The 23,170-nt window shown below is 53.3% G+C and overlaps 6 protein-coding genes across 6 annotated transcripts; 3 read left to right on the forward strand and 3 right to left on the reverse strand.

The window, feature by feature from the left end:
• Nucleotides 1-1,988: 1,988 nt before the first annotated feature.
• Nucleotides 1,989-3,534, forward strand: BROUX77_004084 (uncharacterized protein; the record flags this gene model as incomplete). The annotated part of the gene is made up of 4 exons (XM_073748807.1): nucleotides 1,989-2,097; nucleotides 2,182-2,771; nucleotides 2,847-2,960; nucleotides 3,016-3,534. 4 exons carry the CDS (start codon nucleotides 1,989-1,991, stop codon nucleotides 3,532-3,534), a joined length of 1,332 nt encoding a protein of 443 aa, XP_073606509.1.
• Nucleotides 3,535-4,848: 1,314 nt separating this feature from the next.
• Nucleotides 4,849-6,640, forward strand: BROUX77_004085 (uncharacterized protein; the record flags this gene model as incomplete). The annotated part of the gene is made up of 2 exons (XM_073748808.1): nucleotides 4,849-6,090; nucleotides 6,164-6,640. 2 exons carry the CDS (start codon nucleotides 4,849-4,851, stop codon nucleotides 6,638-6,640), a joined length of 1,719 nt encoding a protein of 572 aa, XP_073606510.1.
• A 2,620-nt stretch (nucleotides 6,641-9,260) lies between these two features.
• On the reverse strand, nucleotides 9,261-11,187 carry BROUX77_004086 (uncharacterized protein; the record flags this gene model as incomplete). The annotated part of the gene is made up of 2 exons (XM_073748809.1): nucleotides 9,261-11,032; nucleotides 11,145-11,187. 2 exons carry the CDS (start codon nucleotides 11,185-11,187, stop codon nucleotides 9,261-9,263), a joined length of 1,815 nt encoding a protein of 604 aa, XP_073606511.1.
• A 1,176-nt stretch (nucleotides 11,188-12,363) lies between these two features.
• On the forward strand, nucleotides 12,364-13,645 carry BROUX77_004087 (uncharacterized protein; the record flags this gene model as incomplete). Its single annotated transcript, XM_073748810.1, has 3 exons — nucleotides 12,364-12,501; nucleotides 12,631-13,223; nucleotides 13,306-13,645. 3 exons carry the CDS (start codon nucleotides 12,364-12,366, stop codon nucleotides 13,643-13,645), a joined length of 1,071 nt encoding a protein of 356 aa, XP_073606512.1.
• Nucleotides 13,646-14,234: 589 nt separating this feature from the next.
• Nucleotides 14,235-16,571, reverse strand: BROUX77_004088 (uncharacterized protein; the record flags this gene model as incomplete). The annotated part of the gene is made up of 1 exon (XM_073748812.1): nucleotides 14,235-16,571. One exon carries the CDS (start codon nucleotides 16,569-16,571, stop codon nucleotides 14,235-14,237), a length of 2,337 nt encoding a protein of 778 aa, XP_073606513.1.
• Nucleotides 16,572-19,338: 2,767 nt separating this feature from the next.
• BROUX77_004089 (uncharacterized protein) lies at nucleotides 19,339-20,922 on the reverse strand (the record flags this gene model as incomplete). Its single annotated transcript, XM_073748813.1, has 2 exons — nucleotides 19,339-20,679; nucleotides 20,752-20,922. The coding sequence occupies 2 exons, from the start codon at nucleotides 20,920-20,922 to the stop codon at nucleotides 19,339-19,341; spliced, it is 1,512 nt and encodes a 503-aa protein (XP_073606514.1).
• Between the last annotated feature and the right edge of the window lie 2,248 nt (nucleotides 20,923-23,170).

Here is a 23,170-nt window from a genome sequence, read left to right on the forward strand (position 1 = left end):
TGAACTTGGAGCGGCACAAGCACAGACCAGGCAAACTAGACAGCACATATAGAACCATACCATAACTGCCATACAGGTGGTGCGTTGGGATATGGCACTATGGAACTGTGTGGTGTGAATTTGATATGCGTCGTGCAGAGGTGAACAGGCTGCCCCTATACCATCACAGCAAGCCGGGCTTGTAAGATGCGCGGTGCACTAAGCCACAGACTTGCTTTGACAACTGTGTAATCTCAGGCTACGATGGCAGACTTGCTTGTCGTGTGACTGTTTGCCCAAGGCAGAAGTAGCCCACATATGCAAAGGCAAGCGCAGAGCAGTGTGTGTGTTCTCATAATGTGAGGTGTAACAGGGGGGGGGGAGAGTGCACTATTGGCGGGTTTTGCTGGGACCGGCACTGGCACTGGGCCTGTCTTGTCTTGGTTTGCCTTGTCTGCTAACTAACGCTTTTACTGCCGGCTGCAAGGGACAGCACAAGGCGAGAGCATATGAATGAGCGCACATGTATCCAAGTGCGTGTAGTTGTACTTGCTTGTGTGTACATCCATACAGGCGCAGACGCAGACAGACACAGACACAGACACAGACGCATGTTTAGCACACATGTAAGTTTACATAGGCGCAGACATGTTACATGTCATGTAACTAGAGCCAGCGGCACATGACCAAGACACTGCAGCAGAGAGCAGAATTATCGGAAAGATTCGGAAAGCGCACATGCTCTGGACGTTCTGGATGCTCTAATACGGCCTGGCGCGGTTTACAGGTCAGCTGGTGGCTGGCCCTCGCTGCACTGGGTGTTGGATAGTGATTTGGTATTAGTGGCTGCTCCGAGTTCTCCTCTGAAGCTCCTTGTCTTTTCCTTTGCTCCTGGAACTGGCGCTGGTGGTGTGTTCCGGGCGAAGGGCGAGGGGCGAGGGGCAAAGGGCGAAGACCCGTACACCCATACATATGTGCATATGTGCGATTATCCAGAGATTCAGCCAGTCACACAACACAGCCTTGTGCTGCCCTTCCTTTCCTAGTTCTCGATACACGGCATCTGGCCTGGTCAGACGTGCGTGGCCTGGGGTGCCATGCTTGTGGGCGGAAGTACCTTTGCACGTACAAGTGGTGACGAGGTACTTTGCATGTCGCCTTGGCCGTCCTACCTGGCGGGGGGGTTTTACTGATGCACGCAAGAATGGCAACAAGAAGGGGCATCGAGCCTCCAGTGATGGCGTAGAGCAATAGTCTAGAAGGTGTTTTAGGCCTGTCTTTGGACTTGGTTTCCGAGTGAGGCCATGCCACCGGCGCCACTGTTCCAAGTGTCCAAGCATGAAAGTGCAAGTAGGACAGACCCGGTGGAACCTTCTGCCACGACCCATTCTGCCGCTCCGCTAAATGCATAACCAGGCGCCTTTGGAGCCCACCGCCCTGGCCGCTAGCGCTCAACCCTCAACCGCAGACAGACAGACTCCCCGCTATAACACTCCAATATAAGCATTAACCAACTATCATCACCACCATCCCCATCCCCGCAAAATTCCAGCACCCTGCCCTGCTGCCACAGCCCCTGGCCTGCCACCTAGCCAAACCACTCTACTCAATTCATTTTCATTGCCAATTCCAATCCCAATTCCAATTCCAGTCCCAGTTGCGCCTCCCTGCCCGCTCGCCGCCTCTTGTTCTGGCTGCTGGCCTCTGCTCCACCAAAAAGTCAAACCCTGCTCTGCTCTGCTCCCCTTCCCGACATCTGTGCTTCTGCTTGGCCTGTTTTTACTTTGCTCCCCGGACCGTGCTCTTTTTTTTTCCCAGGCGTGCTTAAAGCTTGTATTTATTTCCTTTTGCGAGCCACCTCGACGCCTGCGATCGATCTTGGATGTTCTTTTGCTGGCCTGCTTCTCCTCTGATTTTCTTTTCCTCTTCGACCTTTGCCTCTCCTGCGTTCCACTTGTCCTCGGAGCCTCCCCTTTCTTTGCCTCCCACGCTGTCTTTTTGTCTTCGTCATGGCCCAGTCTAACCGTCGCCGCATTGGCGTCCAGGCCGAAGACGCCCGCATTTGCGTTGTCATGGTCGGCCTTCCCGCTCGAGGCAAAAGCTTCATTGCCCAAAAAGGTACGTCCCGCCTGAATGGCTCCATCTTACTATGCCGCCGTGCTATGGCCTCCCAAGCTGACATCATCGTCCCCATCTGAATAGCCCAGAGATACCTCCAATGGCTCTCCATTGCCGCACAAGTCTTCAACGTCGGCAACTATCGTCGCAACGATGCGCCACAGCCCACAGCCGACTTCTTCGACATCAACAACACCGAGGGCGAGAGATTGCGCAAGCTGGCCGCCGAGGCGGCCATTGCCGACATGATGAAGTGGTTCAAGAGCGGTGGTGTGGTGGGCATTCTCGACGCCACCAACTCCACCAAGGAGCGTCGCAAATGGATCCACGAAGTCTGCACTGCCGAAGGTGTCGAGGTCATCTTCGTCGAGAGCAAATGTGATGACGAGGATCTCATCATGGCCAATATCCGCGATGTTAAGACTACGAGTCCCGACTACAAGGGCCAGGATCCCGAGCAAGCTGCCCAGGATTTCCGCAACCGCATCCGCATGTACGAAAAAGTCTACAAGTCAGTAGACGACGACGCTGATGAAAGCCAATACACCTACCTCAAGCTCATGAACGTGAGCAAACAGGTCATCATCAACCGCATCCAAGACTACCTCCAGAGCCGCATTGTGTATTACCTCATGAATCTGCACATCCGCCCTCGCTCCGTCTGGCTATCAAGAGTACGTGCTCCCTTTCCCCCTTGCAACCCGCACTGATCCGGATCAACCCGAAGTATGTGCTGACATGGCTCTTAGCATGGTGAATCTCTCTACAATCTTGATGGACGTATTGGCGGCGACGCATTGTTGTCGCCTCGCGGAGAACAATATGCCCGAAAGCTACCTGAGCTGGTTCTCAACTCTGTCGGAGTAAGTTGACCCTATGCCATATTTACTCGTACACTGCGCCTAACACCCGTCATAGGATGGCCGCCCCCTCACTGTCTGGACCTCCACCTTGCAGCGCACCATTGCCACCGCTCGCTTCCTACCCGGCAACTACAACCAATTGCAGTGGAAAGCTCTCGATGAGCTCGACTCTGGCGTCTGCGACGGCCTAACCTATCAGGAAATCAAAGACAAGTACCCCGAAGACTTCGCCGCCAGAGACGAGGACAAATACAACTACCGCTATCGCGGAGGTGAATCCTACAGAGACGTCGTCATCCGCCTGGAGCCCATTATCATGGAGTTGGAGCGCAGCGAAGACATTCTTATTGTCACCCATCAAGCAGTTTTGCGCTGCATCTACGCTTACTTTATGAAGAAGGATCATGAAAAGAGCCCCTGGATGAACGTCCCACTGCATACGCTCATCAAGTTGACGCCGCGCGCATATGGCACTGAAGAAGTGCGCTACGAAGCTCATATTCCAGCTGTAAGCACATGGCGCGGCAAGGGGAGTACAGCAAAACACGAAGATCCCTTGGGAGAGACGATATAGACCACATCGGGCGCCTTTTGTCACCGGGGGGCGCCATTCCACACGCATCTTCGCTCTGGTTGTTTCTGCTGTTTATTTGCTTCACATATTCTTAGAACCTCACTTCTTACGACTCCACGACTCATGGCATCGTTGCCCTTGTTTTGCGAGCTTTAGTTTCTCTTTCCCCATGCCACCAACATTGGCAAAGACCATTTGCTAGGTCTTTTGGCCAGAGCCTTCCTTTTATCAACGTCCAGCTCTGGTGCTACTCTTGTCTTCTTTCTTTCTGTTTGTCTTTTTTGTTTCTTCCTTGTTGTCATTGTTTTGGTCTTATAGAGCTGTCACTCTTGCAAATTTGCCGTCTTCTTTTTCTTGTGGTTTTCTTGGGCACGGGTGCTTCTAGGCTAGTGTATTGATTTCATGGGATGGGAAAAAAAAACTCTGCAAATTATGGTTAGTTATCATGTAATTACTAGTTACTCATTCGAGATCGCGCACCAGACATTGGTACGGATACAAGGATATTGTTTTTAAGCTACATAGTTAACTATAGTTACACTTTTACATACATGAACACTTATTCCATAGTCGACGGCATCATGTTGCAATGCTCCCTCCCTTCCCCGTCTTCCCCGCGCAGATTCAGCCTGGTGACTTGCACGCCAAAGGCGGGGGATTAAAGATATTACAGAACACGGGGAAAGCCGCGCCCTTGCGCTGTGCAAAAAACGTACGTTGATCATGAGATAGTTAGTGACGGGCCCTGGATGCTACATTTGCTACCCGATGTGGGGGGTGGTGGGCGGGAGACTTCTGGCTTGAGGCCATGTAGCTCCGCCAGAGAAGCATTTTTTTTCTTTCTTTCCGGCAGCTGAGCAACTCCGCCTAACTGCTGAACTCACTTCTACACATGAAGCTTTCTGTGTGGCTCAGGCGCGCAAAAACGACAGCAGACGTCGGCGGATTTGTTCGTGGCTGGCCGAAGCGCGTCTGCACTCGAGATCTTTTTTTGGATTAACGGCTGGCGGCTTACATGGCGCGCCACATTGTGCGCCACACTATGCGCCACAGGCTCTTGACCCAAGGCCAACGGCTGCCGCGCGATAAGATAAGAGAAAAAAGGTTGGCGACAGGTCTTTTTTTTTCTTCCTTCGCTACGAGAGGCGCATTAGAAAATTCTCACAGCAGGCCAACTTCAATTTTTGACTGCCAGCATTTGTTTGTTTGCTCTGCTGTGTATATCTTCAGTTGCACTGTTTCTCGCTTTTTTATCTGTCTCTTTTTTTTAATTCCCTTTTTTTTCTCTAATTCGCCGACGGGGTATCTGCCATCATGGGTATCAAGGCTGGTCAGAAACGCAAGTTCAGCAGCGTCAAGGCGGCTGCCGCTGAGACCAAGAAGCAGCCCTCTGCTGCTACTTCTAAGGTTTCTAAGAAGGAGAAGAGACCAGTAAAGGAGGTTGAGGAGGAGGAAGAAGAGTCTAGTGAAGAAGAGCAAGACGAAGAGGATGAGGAGGAGGAGGACAGCGAGAACGACAACGATGACGACGCCGATGACGACCAGACCAACCAAGATACCGCCCTCGAAGCGCTCCCCAACAACAGCCTGTCGCTGCCGGCCACATCTGGCGAGACCGTCTCCAAGTTCACCGAGCTCAACCTGTCGGCAAAAACCCAGCAGGCCATTGCCGCCATGGGCCTGACGGAGATGCGCGAGATCCAGAAGCGGGCTATTCCGCCGCTGCTGACGGGCCGCGACGTGCTGGGCGCCGCCAAGACAGGTTCAGGCAAGACGCTTGCCTTTTTGATTCCGGCCGTTGAAATGCTGCACTCGCTCAAGTTCAAGCCGCGCAACGGCACGGGCGTCATTGTCGTTTCGCCCACGCGCGAGCTGGCCCTGCAGATCTTTGGCGTCGCGCGCGAGCTGACCGAGCACCACTCGCAGACGTGCGGCATTGTGATTGGCGGCGCCAACCGCCGCGCCGAGGCGGAGAAGCTGGCCAAGGGCGTGAACCTGCTAATTGCGACGCCGGGCCGTCTGCTGGACCACCTGCAAAACACGCCGTTTGTGTTCAAAAACCTCAAGTCGCTAATTATCGACGAGGCTGACCGGATTCTGGAGATTGGTTTCGAGGATGAGATGCGCCAAATTATCAAGATCCTGCCCAAGGAGGACAGACAGACCATGCTCTTCTCTGCCACCCAGACCACCAAGGTCGACGACCTGGCGCGTATCTCGCTGCGGCCCGGCCCGCTGTACATTAACGTTGACGAGGAGAAGAAGTTTAGTACGGCCGACGGCCTCGAGCAGGGCTACCTGGTGTGCGACGCCGACAAGCGCTTCCTGCTGCTGTTCTCGTTCCTCAAGCTCAACATGAAGAAGAAGATTATCGTCTTCTTCAGCTCCTGTGCCTGCGTCAGCTACCATGCCGAGCTGCTCAACTTTATAGACATTCCCGTGCTTTCGCTGCATGGCAAGCAGAAGCAACAGAAGCGCACAAACACCTTCTTTGAGTTCTGCAATGCCAAGCAGGGCACACTGATCTGCACTGACGTGGCCGCCCGTGGCCTCGATGTAAGTAGCTCCGTGCATCCCATACTGTCTGTCACAACGTCATGCTGACTATTTCTTCTCTTGTGTTTTCTAGATCCCTGCTGTTGACTGGATCGTCCAGTTCGACCCCCCGGATGACCCGCGCGACTACATCCACCGCGTGGGCCGCACGGCGCGTGCCAACGCCCAGGGCCGCTCGCTGATGTTCCTGCAGCCGTCAGAGGTCGGCTTCCTGACGCACCTCAAGGCGGCGCGCGTGCCGATTGTCGAGTTCGAGTTCCCCTCCAAGAAGATCATCAACGTGCAGTCGCAGCTGGAGAAGCTCATTTCGCAAAACTACTACCTCAACAAGTCGGCCAAGGAGGGCTACCGCGCCTACCTGCACGCCTACGCATCGCACTCGCTGCGCACCGTGTTCGATATCAACAAGCTTGACCTGGTCAAGGTCGCCAAGAGCTTCTGCTTCACCACACCGCCGCGCGTCGAGGTCACGGTTGGCGCGAGCATGAAGAACCAGGGCCGGAGATCATATGGTAGCCAGCCGCGCCAGCACAAGAAGGCGCGGAGATGAGCGATAGCACGAGTAGAGAGTGTTCGAGAGCGGGAGGGCTTGAGTGAGGATGGACGAGAGAGACGCCCAAGACAGCGAGTGCTCTGCGTCTGGGCGGGAACTGCTGTTTAAAAAGAAAAGGTCCATCTACGACATGCGGCTTGGAGTTTTTTTTTTTCTTTCTTTTCTTTATTCGTTAGTACTTTGTTTGTTTCGTGCATGGTTGGGTTCGGTGCTCGCAAGCCAGCCGGCATCGTCTACATAGACAAATAGCATATCTGGTTTACTGCCATTAATCCCGCCCGAGCTACCGGTTCGTACATGTTCAACTGTGTAATAGTCAACTATCTCCAAACATCTAAACATTGAAGTGCAACCACTTGTATTTCTGCAGTGTCTCTATGTCTACGACCAGACAGCTTTCATTTACGCGTGTAAGTGTCCTCCTTTGTCCCTCAACTCCAAACACCGCTCAACTAAACATATAAGAAATAAGAAGAAGAAAAGCACACATGCAGCATAGCTCCCAACAACGAACGCATCGTTCCAAAAAGAACCATTAAACAACACCGGACTATGCACAAAAGAATCTCGACTCCCGCCCCCCTTCTCTCCTACTCTCTTGTAGACTCTTCGTTCTCATCTCTCTGTGCTTCTCATTGTCTAATCACGAGTTTTTTTTTCCGCAAAAGACATCCTGCTCCCCGAGGGAAGAAAAAGAAAGAAATATCCCAAATACACACTGTATGCAGCACAAGACTACGACAACGCGAGTGGTAGCATTTTACTTTTTTTTGTTTTTTTTCTTCTTGGCAGTTCACCAGAAACCTGACATGACGTGCATGCAAGGATGGTGGTGGACAAGGTATACAGCAAAAAAAAAACTCCCTGCAAAAAGAAGCAGACATGTTTTCCCTTTACCCCTCTGGTCTCTCCCACTCCTCCCTTCCACCCGTGCCTCTCTGTACTGGATCGAACACCGTGTGTTTGGCACAACATAGCAGAGGCTTAGAGTATAATAGACACGTTCCGTATGTGTGGCATAGACGCGGGGCCTGTACGTGGCAGTTTGGTTATGATACCTTGGCACTTGTGCACCACTGTGACAACCTCATGTTGCCTGCTTGTGCCTCCAGTGGATAGAACCTAACTTGATTCCAGATCATCAAATGGACAAGTCTTGATCGGGCTACACAGTACGACTCGTATGGCCAATAAGCCAAGTCTATGTTTGTAAGCGCACCAAGAGCAGAACGCAAGGGGACGTGGCAGAGATCCCTGGCAGCACGGGATTGCATCCCGGCACACAGCAAGGCAAACCGAGAAGCTGGTCTCCCTAGTACAGAAGGAGAGACTTCAAATTGACAGGCGCAATCTAGTCATAATATCCCAAAGACGCAGATGAATGTCGCGTGTTGGTCTGCTAGTAACCAGGTGGAAACGCCAGCGTCAGTGAGCGATAGGTCAAGGAGAATCTTACGAGCGAGCGAGGAAGCCCCGACATGAGCAGGAAACACATTAGTTATGGCACGCGCACATAGACATAATAATGTAGCAACGGCAGCATAGCATGCACCATATGCATGCGGAATCACCGCATCTCCAGTCTTCAAGCCGTCGAACGTTTTTACCTGTTAGCATGAAAACTTGCGCTTCAAGTCAACGACCACAAGTCAGCAGCCGTGTGTGTGTGTGGCCAAAGGATAATGCACATAGGGTACAAGAGACAAAGTCGCGGAGCAGAGCAGGCAGACAAACGCAACAGTCAAGGGCGTTCCAGTATCACATGCAGATAGTCGGCAAACACTGTGGGACAAGAATCCACAACTCTCTGTCAATAGTTGATCAGCGTGTCATAGCAAGGCAGAGGCTACCGCACGCATGTACGAGCATGGCGTAGACAGCGAGTCAAAGTATAGCAGAAGGCCCGGCATGCTTCAAAGTCCGGGTCATCTCGCCCACAAATGGCTTTGTGGCAAGAAAGAAAATAGAAACAGAAAAGGCTACCTATATCGCGGGTCGAGAACCGATCTCGACGGTGATGTCAAGAGTAAGAGTTGAGGCCGAGGAACCCAAGATCCGCATCACATGATGCCACACGGAAGAAAAGAAAAAAGGCGAAGGGAAGACGAGCTGGGTAGGGAGAGGAGGGGGTAGGGAGGGGAAGGGAACGAGCACAGTCAGCAAGGAAGAAATAGAAGAGAATCGTGCGAAGAGTCGGATGGGTATCTAATTTAGTCCGATGGAAGAGAGACGGTCGTATGCGTGAGTATTTTTAGGGCTTTCAGGTCGTTCAAAACATGAGTAAAAACAAAGATAATGCGCGCCATCCAGGGAGTCGTTTATGCGGTGGTGAGAAGAGAAAAGAAAAAGAAATATGAAAAGGGAGGCCATGCTGAGATGTCATGAGTATCCGAAGGAGCGCCGCGGCACAAAGAACCGAGCACAAAAATAGATGAAAAACAAAACGGTCGACCTGGTAAAACAGCCACCGAGAATGAAAAAAAAAAGAAATAACAAGGAAATGAACAAGGCCACGGAAAGATTAACCAGGCCAAGCATCAAAACAAATAAAGACCAAGCAAATGCACAACCGGTCCAGGACAGGCGAGGAGGCCCGATTGCCAGATCATCCGGCCGCCTACTGCGGCGGATTCGACACAGGCGGCTGTCCAGCCGGCGGGGCCTGGCCCTGCGCAGCAGCCTGGCTCATCCACTGCTGATACCACATGGTCAAGTAGTTCTGGTAGCCGCCATACTGGGCATACGGGTCGGGCTCGCCGGGGGCGGGCGCGCCGTTGTCGCCCGGTCTAGCGGCAGCATGGGGGGTGTGCGACGTAGGCGGGCCCGAGTGGCGCGGCGCGTAGCCGCCGTTGTCACGGGGACCGCGCGCACGGTTGTCGTAGTCGTTGCGGTCGTCGCGACGCGGGCCGCCGTAAGGCCCGCTGGTCGCTTGGCGCTGGCGCATGGTGTCGATGCGGTCGGAGATGGCGGCCTTGGCCTGGCGGATGGCGTCCGGCGTGCCAATCAGGCCGATGGAGCGTTGGCTGTCGTCGCCGTTGGGCGCGCTCTGGGTGACGTTTATCTTGCAGCCGGACGTGGCCTGGATTTCTCGGATGGTCTCACCCTTCTTGCCAATGATCATGCCAACGGCCTCTGAGGGAACGTACATTTCATCGTTAATGACATCGGGGCCGGTGGGCACGGGAATACCGTAGGTGTCGCCGTTGTTACCACCACGAGGACCATTGAAACCTCCGTTGTCTCTGGGGCCGTTATACGGCTCTCTGTTGAAGGGCCTGGGGGGGCCTCCAGGGCCACCGTGACCTCCCATGGCGGCAGCACCGGGACCAGCGCCGGCACCAACACTAACACCAGCCGTCGTGGCATCACGTGAATCGCTATCCACAATCTGCATGATCATGTCCTTTGCCCGTTGAGTTTGCTCGGGGGTGCCAATGAGGTTGACGGGTCTCAAGCCATCAACGCTTTTGGTCTCATCGACAATGTTGATGTGGCAGCCAGACCGTTCTTGCAAATCGCTAATGGTTTCGCCCTTGCGGCCAATAATCAACCCAACGGTCCGGTCTGGGACCATGATCTGCATATGATCTTCGCCCTCACGAGGCACAGCACCGGGAGGTCCTTGCAATCCCGGCGTAACGGCGCCACGGGGCTTGGGGCGAGGCATACCCAGCGCGCCGCTTTCAGCAATGGTCAAGTCAATTGCCGCCTTGACTTCATCGCGACGCGGCTTGGGGCCAGTGATTTTGCACTCACGCTGGCCGCTGTCGCTCGTGCCGAGGAACTGCACGCGGCAACCCGACTCGTTCTCAATGCGGCGCAAGTTCTCGCCGCTGCGGCCAATGACCAGGCCGACCAGGTTGGCATTCACCTCGAAAATCTCAAAGGTGCTGCCGTCGTCTGCGCCAGGCGGGCCGCGCGGGGCGGGAGGGCGGTTGGGTTCGCTGCGGCCGTATGTGTTATCGCGGCCGTAGGAGCGCTCTTCGCGGCGCTCATCACGGTAGGGGTTGTAGTTTTCGCGGTAGGGCTCGCGGCGAGCTGTCGGAGAGCGGGAGCGACTCCGGCCGCCGTAGGTTGGGCGAGAGTCACTGCGGTAGCCATTTGAAGAGTCGCGGTCATACGACGAGACGCCCTTTTGGGCCGCAAAGGCCTTGGCCTGGGCAATGGCCTCGTCCAGGCTGACCTTGTTCGAGCCAACGGGCTGGGCGGCGCCACGGTCGTAGGCACCAGGCGAGGGGAGACCCGGTGCAGGGGCTCCGTAGCCGGGAATGGCAGCATACATCGGAGCAGCCGAGTGTGAGGGTGGTTGAGAGAAGCCGGGCAGGGAGATGGCAGGCGCAGCGGGCTGGGGAGGAGGCGCCGAAGCGGCGACGGGCACTTGTTGGGCAGCTGGAGATGAGACGAAACATAGGTTAGTTAGCCTGGACTTGGGGCTCATTTTCTGGATGAATGCGCGCGGCAGCCAATGGGCTGGCGGCGAGTGTGGGAGATGGAAACGTACCAAGCGCAGCCAGAATGGACTGGATGTCCTGAGGAGTCGACATGGTGAAGTTTTTTCTTCGCTTCACTTCGCTGAAGTCTCGGTGTGGCGTTGCAGACAACGAAGGAGAAGAACCTTTTTTTCTGGCAGTGCGACAGATTCTGTTTCGGTGTAAAGAAGGAAGGCGAAGAATATACCGGAAGAAAAAAAAAACAAGATTGTCGCGCAAAGCGGAAGTTGTCACAAAGCTGCTTTCTTTTTTTCTGGGTTGTGGAAAAAAAAAATGCTACGACCTGTTTTTTTTCTTCCTACTTCTTCCAGTCAGCTGGCTGGAGCCCTTTCAGATTTAGCGCGAAGAACACCGACGCGAAAAAAAATGAAATTGAAAGAAACATGCTAAATCTATCCAATAATATCAGAGATCGGCCGGGAGCAGATGCTTTCTGTCAGTGCCCGCCGGGAGCTGACAGCTGTCAAGAAGAAATTTCAAGCCAATAGCACAATCTAACAAGCAGCTTACCACACACCAAAGGCCAAAAAAAAAAAAAGGCCATTCAATTTGCGCCTGAGGCCTTTTTTCTCTACTCTTCCACCGATGCTCTCAGCCACACAGCCAAAGAAAAGAAGCCTTCTTAGCTCTGTGCTCGGAGTACCCGATGACACAAGCCGTCAGATTGGGCCACAAGATCAAAAAATTATTATGGAGAGAGCAAGCTTGCTAGCTGCACCGAAGAGAAGAAACACGAAAGACGCTGGCTGCCCAATGAAGAGCAGAAGACAGGAAAGCCCATCTCAAGAACTGACTGAGATGAAGACGGGACGAAAGCAGAGCCAGAAGAGTCTCGTTATAGTGGCGCGACTTTTTGGGTGCTGATGGCGGGTAAAAGTCTGCCTCAGGCTCTGGAGAGCCTGCAACGCGAGCACCTTGGATTTCTAGACCACGATACACGGCATGGTGTGTTTCTCTGGTTCATGTCATCAGCCGTCAGTTATGGCTGGCTCAGGTAGAAATCTCCTCGTGTCTGACATCCCCGGTGTCATGCGTGGGCTAGGGTTATTGTAAAACCCTACACCCTAGCCGCCCCCGCCCACGTGATGCGAAACGCCATTTAGTTTGGCCCCGCGGCTCTGCCCGAGTTTTAACGCCGATTTCACCACGACTTACACCAAAGCCGAACCTTTGCCCTTCTTCCGCCCACCCACTCTTCCCCGGTAGAAGCCACCTCTCACAGCAGCCGCCATGCTGAACCTCAAGGAAATCACGCGCCTGGAGCTGCCTGCTGCAGCTGATATGCATGTGCATCTGCGCCAGGACAAGATGATGGAGCTCGTGGTGCCGGAGATTAAAAAGGGCGGTGTCGACACTGTCTACGTCATGGTGAGTGGTCTTGTGTTCTGACCGTATTCTTCTGTGTTCTTGGGAGCACGCTGCGGTCGGTCTGCGAGTCGCAAAAGAAAAAAAAAAAACCCCCCAAAATGTAAGCTGATCTGGACGGCTGTGCCATAGCCCAACCTGATCCCGCCCGTTACCACAGTCGACCGTGCGCTGGCGTACAAAGCGCAGCTTCAGGCCCTGGACAGCAGCGTGCACTATCTGATGTCGCTGTACCTGCACCCGAGCATCACGCCCGACGTGATCCGCGCCGCCGCCGCCGCCGGCGTCTCGGGCGTCAAGGTGTACCCGCAGGGCGTGACGACCAACTCCGACAGCGGCGTGACGGACCTGTCGCTCTTCTTCCCCGTCTTTGCCGCGATGCAGGACGCCGACATGGTGCTCAACATCCACGGCGAGTCGCCGCTGCTGCCGCCCGGCAGCCCGCTGACGCTCGAGGAGGCCTTCCTGCCGACCCTGGCGACCATCCACGAGGCCTTCCCGCGCCTGCGCATCGTGCTCGAGCACTGCACCACGGCGGCTGCCGTCGAGGCCGTGCGCAAGTGTGGCCCGACGGTCAGCGCCACCATCACGGCTCACCACTTGTATCTGACCGAGCATGACGCCTGCTGCGATCCGCTGGCTTTCTGTAAGCCGTTGCCCAAGAAGCCGAACGACCGCGATGCTCTGGTCAAGGCGCTGGTCAGCGGCGACAGCAAGTTCTTCTTGTACGTATCCGCCCCTCCCTCATGCCTCCCTTGGCTCTGCCATGACTGACGTTGTATATTTTTCTTTTTTTCTCGTCCACAGCGGCACCGACAGCGCCCCGCACCCCCGCGCTGCCAAGGCGCAGGACCAGCCGCCAGCCGGTGTCTTCACGCAGCCGTACGCGGTGCAGTACGTGCTGCTAGCGCTAGAGGAAGCCGTGGAGCGCGGCGTGATTGACTGGGCGGACATTACGCAGGCCAAGCTGGAGCAGTTCTTTAGCGGTGCGCCGCGGGCTTTTTACAAGCTGCCGGCTGCGACGGCTAGAATCGTGCTCGAGCGCAAGAACGAGACGGTGGCGGAGAGCATCAAGAACGCTGATGGCAGCGTCGAGGTCGCCTGCTCGCGCCCCGGTGCTTCGGTCTGGAGCGTGAGTTGGTTGTAAGGAAGCCATTCACTGAGAATCAAGTGTTGGCCGACTATGCCCAAAAGAAACATGTTCACGTTGTCATCTGAGCTCGTCATATGGAGATGTAAAATGGTGTTTATATGTAACTAGGATACAAAAAATGTCTAATGACGACAACTGCAATGAGGGAAAAAAAATGCATACATTGATAGGAGACACCTGACGATCCAGGAATAGACAAAGAAAAGAAGGAAATGAAGACGCTGGTGACAAAGTGAACAAGGCCGTAGAAGGCTAACAAAACGTAAAAAAAAAAAGATAAAAGCGCATTAGAGAGACATGCCACCATTAAAACGGCCTGGAATCCAGGACCCTCGGGGGAAAAAAAGGGAAAAGCCAAACAATGAAGAGCAATCAGTGATATCAGCGTGGGAAAAGAGAAAGACGCAACGCGAAGGCCGGGATATAAGGGATAAAAGAAACATGACCATATAGGTAGGTCTAATGAAGTGAGGCTAAACAGAAAAGCCGGCCAGACAGAGGCACGATAGATTAAGAAAAGAGAGCAGGGCGAATAATGAAGAGCAGAAGAGAAGAAAAAAAAAAGAAAGATTTACGGTAGGCTCTACATGAGCTTGCGCAAGTCAACCACCTCGTCGATAAAAATCACATCGCCCATGCTGTAGATCTGCTTAATGAGCCGCTCATGCACAATGTGCACTCCAAGCGGATCATCCAGCACATCAAGCAACACTAAGTAAGACGCCAGCGTCAAATAAGCCAGCGCGACCACTCCGCCGCCCAGCTCAAGCGCAATAAAGTAGCGATGCGTGAACTGCGCGACATGGGCCGTCGCCCAGCCAGCCAGGACCAGCAAGGACAGCAGCCCGAAGCGGCCGCGGCAGAGTGCCTGGCGGAAGGCGTTAAAGGCCAGCGGCATGAGGGCTGTGACAATGTTGACGAGCATCAGGAGTGGGACGAGGGGCGAGTGGCTCTGGACGGCTGCCAGCACGGCGTCGAGCGATGGGACTGTGGCGCTGTGGTGTGCGGATAAGAGGGTGGGCGAGCCGAGGCGAAGCGTGGCAATGGTGAATGCGGCGGTGAAGACGGCGCGGCAGAACATGTATTCGAGGCTGGCCATGGCCGTGAGCAGGTACACAAGCACGGCGGTGTCGACGGCCAGCCGTCCAGGACGTGGCGAGTCGACATCGAAAACGGCAGCCCAGCGGAGCACATTGCCAGCCATGGCGCCTGTGGTGTCGAGCAGGAGCTTTTGCAGTTCCATGGCGATAAAGCCGCGCAGGCAAATAAGGTCCAAGTTCTCGTCCAGGAAGACTTGTGGAGAGGAGATGGCCAGTTTCAGGGCGGAGAGGGGTGCGTTGTAGAAGACATACTGGCCAAGCCATGGGGCGAGCATGCGGCGCACATGATTAATCAGGATAGCAAGAGTAAAATAAGAGATTGTCCGTGCAATACCGCCGCGGAGGAGCGCATGCTTGGCTGCTCGCCAGGCATCATCAATGTTGGCAGGGCGCAGGGCCGAGAAGCCGCAAGGAAACGGCAGTATAGAAGCCAGTGGCGAGTGCATGGAAATTGGGACTGCGGTAAACGACGTTGACGGGGCTGGTGTTATCGACAGTGTTTTTGGTGTCGAGGAAGCAACCTTTTCGCATAGCGCAGGCGACGTCGGGACCGGCATGGGTTGGGAGGCTGAGGGTGAAGACAACAGTGAGAACGGAGACTTGATGGCGCTGACGAACACGCCAGCGACCCATGGTACAAATGGGATCTGCACAACATCCTTGCCACACTGCAGGTAAGGCCGCTGGAGCATGTACTCGCTCTGAATGACGTTTTCGTAGCCGCGGGGCGAGAAAGCTGAGTGAGAGGCGGCGGGGTAGACATCGGCCATATTGCGTGACCAGACAGCCGCGTCGAGGAACCAGCGACGGACGCGTTCATTGCGTCCAGGGGGCTTGTCGTCATCCTCATCATCACTAATAATGGCACAGTCATTGTCGTTGTCGGTATCGGCCTGGCTACCATGGCTATCGTTGTCCTCGACCTCGTCATCTTCGCTATATATGGCAGCCACAATGCGCAGGCTTCGTTCCAGGGCGCGGAACGCAGCAATAATGCGCTGCTCTTCAGATGCGCGGTTGGGGAATGACTCGTCAGCAAAACTTACGCGCTTCCTGCGCCGGCGCATACTGCCGGGACCGAGGACGTGGCCGTCGGTATCGGGCCGCAGCGGAAGGGCCTTGGCATAGCAGTCGAACTGCAAGCAAGCGCGCACAGCTACGAGGACGCGTCTTAGTGCTCTGTAGAGCAGTACTAGGCCGCCGTTCTCCTCGAGTCTTGCGTGGAAGGTCATGTGCGGCTGTGTCTGTGGGGTGCAGGGGACGGTTTGTTCGGCCAGCAGTGTTACTAGAGACGTGAGCGAGTGCAGCGTGCGCTTCACCATGTCGTCAAACTTTTCCTCAATATGAACGTCGAGCTTTCCTGCACGCTCAAAGAAGAAGCGCCAGCCCTGCCATGCATAGGCGCGGGTGGATGCGCCAGAACGGCCAAGATGTTCAAGCGGGGTTCCGTCGGGAAGGAACGGAAATGTGCAGGTTTCCAGGCAGCGGCTGGCAATGACGTAGCAGGCCTCGGAGTCGCTAAAGCCCAGGGCTAACTCGAAGTCTGCGACAGCTTCGTGGAGGCCAGGCTCGGCTGTTACTAGGCCTGTTTTGGAGTCGATGGAGACGAGGCCGTCGAGAAAGTGTTGAATGGAAGCGGGCGTGTATGAGTCGAGGCCGATGGCATCGATAAGCTCTTTGAGCTGGAGGGCAGGGCCAAGAACGATCCACATCAAGGCCGTCCGGCAAAAGGCGGCATCGCCTGATCGGATATCGGAGCCAACGCGCTCGCTGAGCCTGGCCAAAACCGGCTGTAGAGACAGCGTTGACACGCGAGGCATTGTGGGCGGGTGTTGAATTCGGCGGTATTTGGTCGGAGGGGCAATCCGGGGATGGTTCAGGTGGGAGTTGGTCGATATTCGCGATGGTGAGGACGAGACGATGGTGTAGACGATAGCGACGGAGAGAAAAGCAAGGCAGGCAAATTCAGCGTGAATAAAAAAATTTGAAAAAAGAAAGTAAAAAGGACAGCGAGCGAGTGAAAGAATCGAAATGAGAAATAGAAAGAAAAGAAAAAAAAAAGCTAAAAGTAGCAGAGGCTACATGAAGAATGGCAAGAGGAAAGGGAAAGGAAACGAGAGTGGCAAGAAGTCGGCGATGTGAAGGGAAGAAAAGACGAGGACGAGAGAAATTTAGAGATTTGGGATTTGGGAGCGAGGATTTGGTGGGCAGGTCTCTTCCTTTTCCCCAGCAACTACCAACTACGTAGCTAGCAGGTTTGTGCGAGGAAAAAAAAGAAAAAGAAAAACAACTAAACCCCAAGACAGCGCTCTATTAAACCACATTCCTTCCTCGTTAGGACGGGCCATCAATAAAGAAGCAAGCCCTAGTCCGGCCTGGCTGCGAGGAGCTTCTAGACTCTTTTGGCCTGTACATTATATTGATGGGCTCTTGACTTTTGTCGTCTGCCGGCTGAGCGTTCACTTCGCTTGCAGGCTTGACGCGTGGGCAGATTCGCAAAGGCCAGGACCAGGCAAACAACTATGAACCATCTGGGAAAAGATGAGCCCAAGCCCGAGTGGATCGGCCCTACTGTACATATCTACAGACTTCACTTGACCTTGGACGCTTCCATGAGTCTCTCAGCGCTCTCTTCGAGCCTGGGAGTGTCTCCTTCAATTTCTGCCCTGTGACACTTTCTGCGCCAGATCCAGCAGCGCAAGTCGGACAAGATGTGCCGACACACACACTCACTATCAACTGACTATCTACATAAATAGTCATCGAGCAGTCATCAATACTTCCGGCCCAGTCTGTGCTGTAACCATCCCCTGTAACATGGCCCACTCAGGGGACCATCAACCCACTATCCCGAGCCACCAGCCCCTGCTCTTCAGGGGCCTCTGGGGGGGGACCATCAGGGGTCTCCCTCGCTGCACATCCGCAGCCGCAGCCGCAGCCGTCCTTTCCACCGATCAGATGAACAGATTAATTAATATACATGCACATGTGATTGTGTGCATTGACACCGCCGTGATCCGGGCACTGGCCCAGCACTGCGGGGGGTGCACTGGAGAAGCTTCAGTATAGCGGCATCGAGGCATAATCGCGGTACTTGGGCGGGAAGTATGACATTGACACACTTGCAAGTAGCCCAGTACCTATGTCACATGTTGTAAGTCCCCGCTCATCAACCTAACCAACACTCGTTTCCCTTCCGCCATCACATCACCCTTGACTAGGCCACTGACCCCTCCATCTCTTTGTCTTGGAGCTATGTAGCTTTACGAGCTTCGTATTCACCAATAGTCGCGTCGAAAAAAAAACCTAGCACAAATCTCAAGGGACAAATTTATCAATTTCCGTGTTAATCAGAGCCAAGTCCACCTCAACTCCTAGTCCAGCAGCTCAATACATACCAACTACCCCTTCCATCTCTATCCCCCCTCCTTGTCCCTCCCTTCTCGGCTTCATCACATCATCGGCACACATGATAGCCAGTCTCGATCGAAAAGGGGTGTAGGGCTCAAACTGATCCAAGAACAGAAAACAAACTTCAAAAAGGAAAAACACCAACGATAGCAATCTAGCAAAAGGAAACAAGCAAACAGATGAATGTATATGTTTCAGTGTATGTATATGTCGAATATAAAGCGGAATAACAGCAAGGAAATAGCACAACATGGAGGAAATATATGAGGGACAAATAATGAACGTACAAGGCTTCCATGACCACGCCAAGATCAAACAGGCCTTACCCACAGCAAAGACCACGTCCCAGAAACTAGTGAGTGCGTGGCCATGAAAAACACCGAGGGCCCAGGAAACTTGGCGTCAGAAATACGATGTTTGGTGGCGATGATGGCAGCTAGTTGTGGCAGACTACCACTGTGACATGGTTGTAACTGTCCTACAAGCCTTTCCCAAAATGGCTCAACACAAAGCTTGACTAGACATCCATCCGAATCAATGTAACCCGGTCGAGGACAAGACAATGAAGAGTGTCTGAGCCAAAGTGAAACGTGTGACTTGCACTTGGAAAATCAGGCTACACCAACATATTCCGGGCTGACAGAAGCAGAGAGGGAGAAGAAGAAAAAAAGGAACAATTTCGAGTTCCATGGATATCCGTCGCATGCACGCGCTGGGAGAAAAAAGTAAAGAGAAAAAAAAACCGCACACAAACACCAAATATAAAACAACAAGCTAAGTCGTGTGAAAACTGGCGAAAAAAAGACAAGAATCCCTTGAACGCCGGTGTGTATAAAGTGGAATGTAAAAAGGGTGATAGAGACAGCAAAATAACCACAACGAAAAGAAAAAATGAAAACATTTCGGAGGGCTATTTTTTGTTGAGTTTCTCGTTTTCAACTTTTTTTTGTTCAAGTCTTGTTAATTTATATTCGTGAAAGAAGAGGAAGAAAAAAACAGAAGGGGGTTTATCAAGAGGTCGTAGTATAGTCGTTGTTGGGGTCGTGAAATCATAACAGAAAAACGTTGCAGTCGTAAACAAGGGCGGACGGGGACAGAGAGATGTCGAGGAAAAAGAAAGGGAGAAAAAAAAGAACGAGAGAAAGAAAGGAAGAACCAGAAAGACAAAAAAACCATCTAGTCTTCTTCAAAGTAGAACACAGTTTCCAGAGAACTCTGGTGAGGTTCTTCATCAACCACGTCATTAAGCCAATGGAGATCTCCAGGCACATCCACATCCGGCTGGCCTTCACCCTCAGTTTCCAGAGGGTCTTCTGCGTCGTAGGTAGACGAGGCCATGCGAATAACCTTGAGGTATGGTCGGAGTTCTGCCGAAGAAGGTTTGTTCGAAGCCGCCTTGGCCGTGTCCTTGTGGCTTTCACCAGCATTGGCGCGACCGCGGGGCTTCTTGACCTGGAAGTGTGCGCGCCGGAGATGGGCCAGCGCATTGTAGTCGGCGCCGTAAAGCTTTCCCGCACGGCAGGCCTTGCAGTCGGAAATGGGGTTGATGGGGACGATGGCAACCTCGCCCTCGGGCTTTACGCATTGCCATTTCTTAACGCTGGGCTCATGTCTGGCCGCGCAATGGCGACGAAGCTCATGCTCTCCGCGGAATCCACCTGGCTGCTCATTGCAATGCTTACAAAACACACGCTGGCGTGTCGGTCGTGTGTAGGAAGTCGATGCTGGTGTGGGTACAGGAACTGGCAAGGCACTGGCAGTGCTGGAAACAGGGGTAGAAGTGGTAGTGTCAGAAGCCGAGTTTTCACTCTGATTCTGGGATAGGACTCTGTCGAGATTGCCGCTCGCATAGCTTGGTGTGCTTGGTGACATTGGCCAGCTACCACCAGTTCTGCTATCCGGCTTTGGCCAGATATTGCGGTTACGTGAGCCGTTCTGGATATGACTCCTACTGATACCCAGGGCCTGATGTTCCCTGATGGCAAACGAGGACATGCTAAAGTCTGATGTCGCCGACATCCCAGAGTCAATAGATTCCGACCGCTCCATTGGCTCAGTCTGCCCTGAAAAGTGCGCTGCATTTGGGAACAAAGAGCACGGCATCTCGATGGCGCGACGCTTGGATGGTTGGGTCAGATTGCCCATGTCGGAGCACATGTTGGCAGAAGCTACTTCAAATTCCGGCACGAATCCTTGGCCCGGGGACTGTAATGTCGCGTTCGGAAACGAAAACATATCAAATGAGGAAGCCGCTGAACGTGTCTGTATCATATAATTCATATCGTCTGTTGGGGACAGGGACGTGGTGGCGCAAATGCGGCTGGTGTCTAGGTCGGTTGATTCTGAGCCCCATGGGGTTATATTTGACGAGGCAAAGGATGAAAAGGCCGAGTTGTCGAGGGGTATGCCCAGGTAGTTTAGGTCATTGAGCATGGTGAGAGCGGTTGTGGGAGCATGCAGTACTGCTTGGGTTGAGACAAACTCCGGTCCGAGAGGAAACTGTGGGTTGACGCCAGGCTAGAGCGGCAGACTAAGTGTTAGGTTCAAGAACAAGTCGAGTGCGCTGGATACAGAATGTCTTTATCTTACCATGATTTCTGCGGGGGGGTTGTACATGACGTCTCTGGGCGAGACGCTAGCGAGGGCCGAGGAGAGTTCTGATCGGGCGGCAGCAGAAACTGTGGTGTTGTTCACAACGGCTCCATCGCTGTTACGCTTGGAGCCGGTGGAAAAGAACCATGGGTCGGGTATAGACGACATGGCAACAAGGTATGATACAGGCTGGACCGAGGGCTAGGGCCGAGTCCAGAGGGGTGTGCCAGGCTTCCGGTGATGGTGCACAGGCTGGGCTGGATGCAAGTGGCGGGCGTTGCCGAGAACAAAAGAATCCAAGTCTAGAGAGAAGCAGAAGCGCACAAAGCGATGTGCAATGCAGCCGAAGCAGTTTCGTTGTAGCCAGACAAACGCAGCGGCTCGGAGGCGAGTGGGTTGCTGGAAGCTATCGTGAAATGGCGGCAAGATGCGATAACTAGAGCTAGAGCAAGGGAACAAAAACAAGAGGGGAAGCTAACACCACGGTGGTAGTCCAAGGGAGCCAGCAAGCAACGCCGAGCAGAAAAAGAAAGAAGAGAAGCGAAGCGATGAAGCAAAAGAATGGCAGACGGGCTCCGGGGGCGCAAGCCGGCGAAAGGGTTGCCGCACAAAGGAAGACGGACAGCAAGCAGCAGACGGCAGGCAAACAAGCGGACAGTCAAAAAAAGAAAAACGACGAAACGCAAGACACAGGCAAACTCTGGGTGCTTGGCTTGGAAAAGCAGATGCGAGAGCGAGTTTGCTGGACGAGAACGAGATGTGGAATGATGGTGATGGGTGGCTATAGCTAGACAGAGGAGAGTAAAAAAGAAAAGAAACAAAGGTGGAAAGAATGTTGCTTGGGTGAAGGTGAGTGGAAAAGTATGACTTTAAAGCTTGTTGGAAGACATGTGTAAATTTGTATTCGGTGTTGCCTTTTTTTCTAGCTAGCAATGTTCTTTTTTACACAACACTATGGGCAGGTAGGAGCGGAGGTTTACAGGCCTCATTGAAGTAATTAGACGCTGGCATGAGCTGGTAGATGCATATGCAGGTGTTGGATATATGGCATATGTGCATAGAGATTCGATAGGTACCTTACTTTGCTGTGCTCTCTGCTCTCTGCTCTCCCCCTTAGCACAGGATAGCCAACGGGTAGATGCATGGGCAAGTCTATGCCAAGGTACATGGGCAGATGCATGTAGATGGTGTCTGGATACAATTCATGGACACAGCAGCAGCCACACAAGTCTGAACGGTGTTCTCTCCTTCTAGAAATGCAAAGGCGTGGATAAGAATCAAGAGTCCACTCACCCATCCACTCACCACCTTGTCCTCTCTATAGCCACCGTTTCACATGCTGCACTCCACTGTACACACATACACACGCCCGGCTCATCGAGTATCGCCTACTGAGCACGCCCGTACCGTACCGTGCCGTGCCATGGCCATGCCAAAAAAAAAACAGCTCTCTCTCGATGGGAGGGACCACTTCTCGGTCCTGAAAGTACAAGTAGACAGCGGAGAATTTAAAGGCAAAGCCAGGACTCAAAGCAAGGTACCGCCAAACGTAGCTCACATTAGACACAGAAACCCCACCTGAGCTACATTCATGTGTCCAGCTAGTTGGTCGGTCAGTTATAGCTGGTTAGTTATACACACATGTCTGTATGTACATACATAGCGAACGCGTCTGCAGACTCTCTCTCTCTCCCGTCTCCTCGCTATTCTTGGCTCTACCTTTGCAATCTCAAGAGTCAACTGGTCTTGTCGAGATCGCAGACGCCAAAGACTCATCTGCTACTCGCCAGGGAGTGTTGACTTGTCCAGCCAAGGCATTGCTGCCCAACAGCCCCGACTGACACTGACACGGCCAAAGCCCATGTATGCTAACTAGTGCTTGTTCCAAGGAACGACGTCCGAGTCAAGGGCCAGGGTGATTGGGTCAAAGGCCAGGGCAGCTTTGCTGTCATAATCTAACTAGTCAGTCCCAATCCTCAACTAACTATAGTTGGCTACAACACAGCCTAAGATACCGCTGTCTAGCTAAGACCCTTCTGTGTTAGTGTGCAGTACGCCTGAGTCAGCAGCTTCTTGTCCGCATTGTTTCAAAAGCAAAGAAACTTTGTCTTTCTGTAGTTAGTGAACAAAGAAAGAAGGGAGACCGTGATGGAAGGGTCTTATTCTTGTTGGTACTCATAAGTTAGGGTTAGGAGACAACGAATCACAAACTCGTGTTTTTCTCACCGCAAGTCTTGTTACAAATAAATGAAAATCACGGTTCGATTGTTTCCAGACCCCTTCTGCGGTGTTATTCAGAAATCTATCTTTTTTGCTCAAAATGCTTGGTGTGATCAATCCCGATGTGTTCATGGCTTTTGTTTCCTTTTTCCCTTCCTCTGTGGCTCCCAGCAAGACCATACAAAACCAACCCTTC

Source organism: Berkeleyomyces rouxiae, assembly GCF_048999995.1.
Source record: "Berkeleyomyces rouxiae strain 22BRR77 chromosome Unknown BrBRR77_ptg000003l, whole genome shotgun sequence".
NCBI lineage: Eukaryota > Fungi > Ascomycota > Sordariomycetes > Microascales > Ceratocystidaceae > Berkeleyomyces > Berkeleyomyces rouxiae.